Consider the following 9,628-nt stretch of genomic DNA (forward strand, 5'->3'; position numbering starts at 1 on the left):
GATTTGCAATAGCCCTTATCGGAGTTCTCAGCGGTTTTGCCGCATAAACGAGTCTAACGGGTCATTTTGAATCGAATTGACCCTTAAGCCTCTTTTGCATGTACAAGGAAGGGTTACGTTTTTGCAAACGTTGGCCGTGTAGCATTTTATATTTGAACAGACTTAATTAACCGATTAAAGTGTAATGTGAAGTGCTAGTTTTGTACCCATATGAACCATGTGAGCGTTAAACCCTGCTAATGGAAATGGGCCCACACAAGGACAGAGAGAAACTCTGACCAGGGTGGGAATTGAACCCACGACCTTCGGGTTATATCACCGCTGCTCTATCGACTGAGCTACAAGGTCTGACGGGAGCAGGCCGTGGGAACTGAAGATGTTAAAGTCACGACAATGAACATGTACAAGTAAAAGGGAGGGTTACGTTTTTGCAAACGTTGGCAGTGTAGCACTTTATATTTGGACAGACTTAACTGATTAGAGTGTCATGTGAAGTGCTAGTTTTGTACCCCATATGAACCATGTGAGCGTTAGCCCTACTAAGTCTACTAATGGAAATGGGCCTACACAAGGACACAATTCCCATCCTGGTCAGAGTTTTTCTCTGTCCTTGTGTGGGCCCCATTTCCATTAGTAGGGCTAACGCTCACATGGTTCATATGGGGTACAAAACTAGCACTTCTTTTGCGTGTAGTTTTAAACAAAAGAAAATGTGCCTGCAGGCTCAACTCCAATAAGGTCTATTGAGACCCGCAGCTTCAGCTATTTTGAATTGATCGTACGTGTTCATTTCAATGATTTTAGAGCAAAAAGAGAGACTGCTTGCAGACAAAATGTTCCAAAACGTAAAACAAACGTGCGGGGCCTGAACAACCATTGCTTTCGCTCATTGATCCTATTGTTTTATGACGTTCTCGTAGTCGTCGTGGTCGTAGTCGTGTCGTTCTCGTAGTCGTCGTGGTCGTAGTCGTGTCGTTCTCGTAGTCGTCGTGGTCGTGGTCGTCCTTGCTTTTGAGCTCCCTAATATTAGCAGGAGCGCAAATCTTTCCATTACCAGTCGCTCTCGGGCAACGAGCTCGGTATATGTAAAACGTAGTGTTGAGAAATAAAGCTGTTTTGTGTTAGAGAAGTTTCTTGTGCTGTGTTCGAAATCCTTGACACTCGGCGGCTATACATCATCAAAAAAATCTAAAGCTAATTTTCTGTCCGTAATCTTTTTCTTGATCGTGTATTACAATACTTGCAGTTTTGTCGTCATGGATCGGAGACTAACACGATTAGCCAATAAAAAATTAACTCCAATCATTCAATTGGGTTCGGCATCTGAACAAAATCGAACACTCATTTTGCTGTGAGTTAGATTTTCGAACCAATCGAACCAATATAATCGAACAAAATCGAAGAAAATTGAACTAATCCAATGCAATTGTCCCTTGACGCCTCAAACTGAGTAAAACACGTGGACTATAATAATTGTCAGCTTTTATTGAATAAACAGGAACTGAACATCATACTGCAAGAATGTCAATGTTCGAACAAAACAAAACAAATAAAAGGCAATTTCGATGACTGTTAAGGTACTGTGACTGTTAAAAGGAAATGCTTCTCAACAGAGAAAAATCGCACCATTTAAACAACGGCGTTCAACAACGGCGTTCGTTAATCAAACGTTCGATTATACCAATCGTTCGGTAATCGAACGTTCGATTGGGTTCGAATAAACCAGTCGTTCGGTAATCGAACGTTCGATTGTGTTCGATTGGCAAAATTTTATTGTGAGTTCGATTACGTTCGATTGAGTTCAGCAATCGCACGATTGGTGTTCGATTGGGTTCGATTGCCGAACTGTTCGATTGGATAGGTCGGGAACATTATCATGATTTTTTTTTCTTAACTTTCATGTCTTGCTTCCAAAACATGCGTATTTTAACGATCGGTTGCCACTTTTTGGAATAAAATAAGTTGTTTTCAAGCGGAACATTTCACAGGGGCGTAGCTAGCCTGCGTAGCAGGCGGTTTGGCGAATTTTAGACGCTTCTTTCCACTGGGGTTGACTTTCAAGTGATCGTTTTGAATATGGCCGCGCGAAAACCTGGACCGAAGTCAAACGAGAACGCGAGGGGGAGGGGCCGAGGAGAAGGCTTCTCCTTGCCCCCTCCCTCTTCACTTGCTTTTCATGTGGTTTGCATTCAAACGATCTCTCGAAAGTCAACCCGGTGCAAAGAAGCTTTTGAAATTTACCAAACCGCCTGCTACGAAGACTAGGGCGTATATAACGACCAGGGACCGGTTGCTCGAAGCCTGGTTAGCGCTAGCCATTGGTTAAGAGCTGGTATCAAAACCAATTAGTTTCCGTGGTATTTAACGCTGCTTATTAGCGCTAACCATGCTTCGAGCAACTCGGGCCAGATACGCACTTGCGAAGCGCACTTGTGTACCTCGAAAATCTAAAAAAACGGCAGATTTTATTTATTTACTTTATTTGACTTATGTATGTATTTATTTATTTATTTATTTATTTGATGCGTATGTATGTATGTATGTATGTATGTATGTATGTATTTATTTATTTATTTATTTATTTATTTATTTAGAGATTTTTTTGGCCGCAAAAAGCGACTTTAACAAGTGCAAGAGTTTTCTGAAAAGTTACCTTTTTTCATGTGAAGTTGAGGTTTTAAAACCTTTGCAAACACACCGTGGACGATAAGTCTTGCACAGCGTTGGGTCAGAGAAGATCGCAAGGCATTTGACTGCACATTTGATAGAAATATTCTTCACTACAAATTACAAAGCTGCGGCATAAGCGGAAACCTCCTAACATAGCTAGATAGTTACTTGAGTGATAGACAACAGTCTCTGGATATCAACGGAGTACAGTCAGAATTCGGTTGGGAGTGAAATTTGGAGTACCACAAGGATCCTTATTGGGCCCGAGACTCTTCTCAATCTATGTCAATATTAATTTAAGAAAGTACCAAGAAATGTGCACGAATGTGAGACCCTGAGTACTTAAAGTGGCAAGACTAAGCATAAAATCGTAAATTGGCTGTGTAAATTCAGATTTATTGAATCAGAAAGGAAAGGGATAATGGCACAAATAAATACTAAGAACAGTGAGTGGGCAAAAAATAATCTTGACTATAGAGGACCAATTGTACTGATGGAACTGTCTACATAAGCTGACCAGAAGTCTGAAGGTAAAAGACAATTTTAAGAAAACTCTTAAAAGTAATAAGAAGAACTTAGAGAAAATCTCGTTTGTAAAAGGAACAACTGTCAATACCAAAAAGGATATGGAAAATTTTATTTATTATTAATTTTCTTTAGTAATGGTGTTAGTGCCGTAGGTAGGTAGGTCAACATCAGCTGAGTAAGCTGCCACTTTTCTGACCTATATTGACAATTAAGAAAGAAATAAGAATAAGAAAGAAATAATACATATAATAATATGTATTCATGTATGTATGAAAGTCATGCAAACTACTGCACGACTGATAACACAACGCGAAAATGTATTTTTTAACGATATTTCGTCTGGCCAATACCAGCCTTAATCAGGTTTATTCCGAGATCTAAACCTGATAAAAGCTGGTATTGGCCAGCCCGAAATATCGTTAAAAAATACATTTTTGCGTTGTTTCATAAGTCGTGCAGTAGTTTACTTGACTTTCATAAATATTTTTTTCATGCTTTGATTCGTGAAACTTCCCCTTGAAAATATGGGAAATGGTATTTCTGAGGCCGTAAAAATAAAATTTTTCTAGGGGAACACGCCCTCACACCCCCCTAGAGGCTCGCGCCTTCGGCTCTCGTTTCACTACTCCTTCCTGTGCGTACCTGAACGGAAAAAAACATACTAAGCCCTGTTTCATCAGTAGATCTAATCAACAAACAAAACATTACATGGACGCTTGGGGGTCCGAGACACTCGAAGATAAAATCCCTGGGGCGGATCTAGGGGGGTTCGGGGAGTTCGATCGAACCCCCTAAATTAAAACAGCTAACGTCAAAAACTTGTTTAAATATAAAATAAATATAGTCAATCTTAAATGCAAAAAATTGATAACCATGCAATTTAAGACTGTCAAACTTGGCTCTGATAAACATTCACTACGAAAAGCCCGTTGACTACCGTGACGTCGACGATGCTGTGGTCGAGCTTTTTGCGGAGAGATACTCCCGAAGAAGGGTTCTGGTTGATCCAGTCTTTGATAAACACAAATTTGAAAAAAAGATCAAATGCAGTATATTTTTATCATAGTTTTGCAAATGCAAATTTGCATCGTTTTTATGCAGCTCTGTTACATTTTGATGCAAAAAGAATGGCATTTTAACTTTTAATAATTATATTAAAAGACGCTGACTTTGCCGTAGAGTGGCGGAAATCGCGATTCCGATGACTTGAAATTTCAAAAATTTCCAGGGGAGGATGCCCCCGGCCCGGACCCCCCCCCCCCCCCTTCCTGCTAAAAACCTGGATCCGTCCCAGAAATCGTCGAAATGTTTTTCTTCTTTTAGAACAGAGGCACACACATCTTCTTTCAGACTGAAAGCCCAATAATTTATGATCTTTGTAGCTTCCTTTGGACCTTCTTACTTTCCTTTTACGTCTATGAATATGTTTTCGATTGTTGAATTTAAAGATAACGACTACATTTCGTAAGATTAAAACTGGCATGAAACGATATTACTTTTCTTTTGGAAGGGGGTAGTTTCTAAAGAAACTGTGGTGCTGTGTCGGTGGGGAAGTAGTACATAAATATAAAATTTGCCAGTCAATGGTTTTATCAACGGAATTGATAATGTAAATTGGCCACCCTACGGAGATTCTAAAAGCTAAGCTCTACTTTTCTTTTGTTCGGGTGCAGCTGTGGACTTCGTTCCTTTAATTAAGTTTGACAGTTTGTCGGCTTTGTTGATCTCTTTGTTTGTCAAACTGTCCTACGTGCGGCAGGCTGACGCAAACACAATATTACGTTCTTGTGAAATTCCTGTTCCGTAATTAGAGTCAAATACATATTGCGACAGGTGCATGCATGGTTGGAAAATTGATTACGTTTAATTATATTTTAGCTTCGATATAATCAAATATTCATGAGAAGAAGGAAAGGTCTAAGACAGCGAATATGGAAAAATACTCAATGGGGCCACGTCTTTGGGAGGTGTCAAGTTTGGTAATTTTTAAAAAAAAAGAGACCGTAATTTAATTGTCAAAGGGTATTGGGAAGACCCTGTCTCAAACTCCAATTTAAAGGTAGGTGGACCATTGTATGAAAAATGGATGGACGCAAAAAAGCTGTGTGGTCGTCTCCTTGTCATTAAACATTCAGTAACAACTTTGTGATAGAAAGGAGATCAATTGGAAAACCGTGAACATCTTTGAAGCCAACTTAGTAAATTGCTTCATCCGATCGGGGATATGTCTTATCTCTACTCTAGAGAATTTCTGAGTATTCTCGCATACAACACTTTTTCTTCCTTCGCGATATATTTAGAATGCTGTACAGATACGTAGAGAAAAAATGACTTTGCTTGACTGCATGGCTTAATGAAATAAATAGAAGCAGATGCAAAAAAATACGTTTTTTAGCGCTAGATAACGTCAGGAAATAAGTAAGTTACGATTCACCGGGAAATCCAGACAGTGCAAGCCCCGACCTCCAGTGGCTTTGACTGAATGGGTGGTTGCCGCGTTATTTATTTGCTGCATTACTAATAATATTAATTTTAAGTTCAATTCAATTGGTATTCAGAACCTGAGAGCCTCAATTCTCATTGCACTCCTGGAGATAATTCTATTTTTTTTTTCACTGACAACGTCCGTGTAAAATAAATATGATTTCCTAAGAGTCGAAATGAAAGATGGATTAATTGCGAACAATTTTGCAGCGACAGCATTATGCAGTCAAATATTTAATTTAATTTAATACAGGTGCCACTTTGACGGTACGGACAATTTGATTTTATTTTCTTTGTTGAATTGCGCGTTTGCATTAAGCAAAAAAAAAAAAAAAAGCTAGATGTGAATTGTGTCATTAAAATTGAGCAGTCATATCCTTCGATTCCGTTCGGCACTTACCTGCTGAATTTAATGAAAGAGAAGGGTAACAAAACATGTTCTGACTAAGTCAAATTTTCCAAAGGCGATATAAAGCGTCTTTGTTACCCTAAGGCATTAAACGCGGCTATTCTCAAGTGAAGGAAAGGTCCTCAATAACCAACATTTGATTTGATTTGCGCAAGCGAGCATGGAGGTAAGAGAAGTAATCCCTCATATTGGCCCTATTCCCATCGTAATCCCTCTTAAGTTATTTTTAGATCTCCTGCGAGATCCGGTATTCCCACAAGGGTTAACTGATAGCCAATCATATGTCTCATTTTTACCAATGTTGACAGCTGAGCGAACTGCCACGCAATGATTCGCGTCGTTCGCGAAAATGGGGACATATGATTGGCTGTCAGTTAACCCTCGTGGGAATGCCGGATCTTGCAGGAGATATCTAAAAATAACCTAAGAGGGATTACGATGGGAATAGGGCCAATATGAGGGAATATCTCTCTTACTGACATACTCTCTTGATTTGCGTTAATTTATTGATTCCCCAATTATAGTGCTACCGTGCCAGAAAAGTAGACACTTAAGGTATTTCCCTTGAAATTGTTCTACTATCAAACTGTTTTGGAAACTTGGCACAATTAACATTCATGATATGAACATTAAAAAAATGCAATTAAAAAATGGGGTCACTGTGCTTGTTTACGCGTCAGCAGGCTCTTAAAATGTGGTATTTTTACTGTTTGCGCGTTAAAAATTCGAATCACCTTCATACAGAATTAAGTCTTGTTTACCTCAAAGACACAAAATTTTATTTTGAAAATAAAGCTTCTTTTATTCACACGAGCAGTATTGCTTCATTTACGCCGTTTTTGATTGCCTGGTTGTGGGAATAGTGCACTTTTTGGGACAGTGCCATGGTTAGCTTGAAGTTCTCGTCTTGGGTAAAATACACCCAGTACGGAAATGTTTTCCAAGAAAAATTCATGTTCTTCTATCAAACTTTTTTTCTTCTTCAAATATGTTCTTTATTAGACTTTTCTTACCAAATACTTGAAAAAAAAATAAAATAAAAATCGGGGGTCACCGTGCTCGTTTGAGAGAAAAGGAGCAGTTATTTCGCTATCGGGCTTAGTTTGAGGAAAATCTCTTACGTTTTGTACGCGCACGTGCTCATGTGCGCGCGCTAATGAGGCGAAAATCGTGCGCAGTCGGAATGCGCAATGCAATACTAAGGAATTACCTTAAATAAAAGTTCCTTCCCTTTCCTTTCCTCTCCTCAGAGCGAAGATGAGAGATGGGATTTAAAACTCGGTAGTTTTTCCTGGGAGCAATAGAGTATTGATGAGTTAAATCAGCACTTAGAACTAAAAGTGGATGTACTCAGATGTTCCTACGACTTTCTTATGCCTGGGAGCAGATTTTGAGTTTGCAATTAATTGGTCGATTTTACGCATGCGCATTGCCTAGGCCTTGGTTTTCAGAAAAGAAGCTCGAAACGGGGTAACCAAGAAATTTTTCACAATTCAAAATCGGAGAGTCATGTTGTTGTTATATTAAAACAAGAATGAACTGCTCGGGCCATGCGAAACAAGACGTTAGCTGCCAATTAGCTACAATTGTAGTAACACATGCTGGAAGTTCGCATGGTTCCCGCAAATGAATAAAAATGTTGCAAAAAACTTGTACAACGGGTATAACATCGTTCAAATCTCCATATATATGGGTTATTCACCAAGCGTGACGGTCAAGATGACTGGATATTCGCCAAGTTATTTTTTTGCGTTTTTATGGACCGAGACGAAGTCGAGGTCTGTAAACTCACAAAAAAAGAACGAGGCCAATATCCAGCCATCTTGACCGAACAAGCTTGGTCAATAAAGGATTTATTATATGGGATAAAACACCAAAAAAATGATCTTTGATCTTGCGGGACCAAGCGAGAAATCCCGAGCGGGCAGGATCGCTCCATCTTGCCCGCTCGGGTAGCCAATCACAGCGCGCGATTTGGTTCATCTTGCCCGCTCACGGAGCTAGTCATATAATAAGCTCCGTGAGCTCCGTGAGCGGGCAAGATGAACCAAATGGCGCGCTCTGATTAGTGACCCGAGCGGGCAAGATGGAGCGATACTGCCCGCTCGGGATTTCTCACTTGGTCCCGCAAGATCAAAGATCATTTTTTGGTGTTTTAAGCCATATAATAAATCCTTTATTGACCAAGATTGTTCGGTCAAGATGACTGGATATTGGCCTCGTTCTCGACTTCGTCTCGGTCCATAAACACGCAAAAAAAGAACTTGGCCAATATCCAGTCATCTTGACCTCACGCTTGGTCAATAACCCATACGTATTGCTCCGGTATAAAACGGGAAATAGGGAACCGTAAGTCTGGTCTGTTTCTTTCGTGTTTTGCTACCAGTAATGTGTTTCGCTAAATTAAATAAGCTCCCACCCCCCCTCAAATGTGCTTGAAATAAATAAGCCTCCCCCCGGGGGGCGCTTAATACAGGATTTACGGTAAGGGTATGTTCCAATTAATTTAGTTGCACAAATTTTAACAATCGGATCACATTCAAGACAAAATAGCACGCTGTTCAGTTGAGCGCTGAAAGTAACTGATTTTGTAATTGCTTTAGTACTGTTTTGCATTACTTCGCTCGACTACTGGCCAATATCAAAAGTCTTGCTCCTTGCTATCAGCCAATCAGATGTGACTTGCTTGTGCGCGTTTTACCTCGCCCGGGACCGAGTGCTTTATTGGCATTCGATTGTTTGCAACTTTTGTGATTGATCAATGGCATTCAATTTTCGTTTCCGTGAAGTCCAAATCTTCACAAAACCAGGGCACGTATTGAATTTGTCTCTCTTTTCAGCAGTTGTTATAAATCCTGTTATGGCCTATTGAATCACGTAAGAAGTGGGTTTTTATTTATGGGAGGGTGTATTACTTTTCTGTCCCTTGTAATGGATGGAAAGCCTCTAAGAACTCAATGTATTCTTCCACTTCTTTGAAAACAGGTTGATCCGAAGCAGTGTAAAGAATTAAAATCACGCCATGAGAGAAGCCGATCTCGACTTGCACGCGGAATTGACAAGAGAACTGGCGTCGCGAAGTGAGGCAGAGATCATTGTAGAATTCACAATAGTGTTCCTAATCGGCCTGACAGGACTATGTGGAAACTTTCTTATAATCTTGGTGATAGCCAAGACTTCGTCCCTGAGAACAATCTCAAACTACTACATCGCTTCGTTGAGCTTTCAAGACTTTCTGTTATCTCTTTGTACGATGATATTTGTCCCCGTCGTGACGATTCAGGGAAGGTGGACATTTGGGGACGAAGCTTGCCAGTTTTATGGGTTTGTTTCCGCTATGTTAGCGACGGCGTCAATTCATAGTATGGCACTCATTGCAATAAATCGATATTTTATCATGCTCAAATCGAACCTTCATCGGAAGCACTTCACCAAGCGGAACGTTTTGATATCGATTGCTGTTTGTTGGGTCTTGTCTTGTAACTTTCCTCTTTCTTACTCACTGCAACGAAATAGGTTCGATTTTCATCCGGGTAA

General features: G+C 39.9%; 1 protein-coding gene across 1 annotated transcript in view; it reads left to right on the top strand.

Annotated features, from left to right (window-relative positions):
- The first annotated feature begins 5,051 nt into the window (after positions 1-5,051).
- LOC138015964 (neuropeptide Y receptor type 1-like) overlaps positions 5,052-9,628 on the top strand; it is a 6,689-nt gene continuing 2,112 nt past the window's right edge. Inside the window, exons 1-2 of the mRNA XM_068863113.1 lie at positions 5,052-5,257; positions 9,077-9,628. The exon at positions 9,077-9,628 is cut by the window's right edge and continues 2,112 nt beyond it. Coding sequence (XP_068719214.1) covers positions 9,114-9,628 — 515 coding nt within the window. The 5' untranslated portion in view covers positions 5,052-5,257; positions 9,077-9,113. The remainder of the gene's footprint in view (positions 5,258-9,076) is intronic.

The sequence above is a fragment of the Montipora capricornis genome, chromosome 9, assembly GCF_036669925.1.
Source record: "Montipora capricornis isolate CH-2021 chromosome 9, ASM3666992v2, whole genome shotgun sequence".
In the NCBI taxonomy this organism is placed as follows: Eukaryota; Metazoa; Cnidaria; class Anthozoa; order Scleractinia; family Acroporidae; genus Montipora; species Montipora capricornis.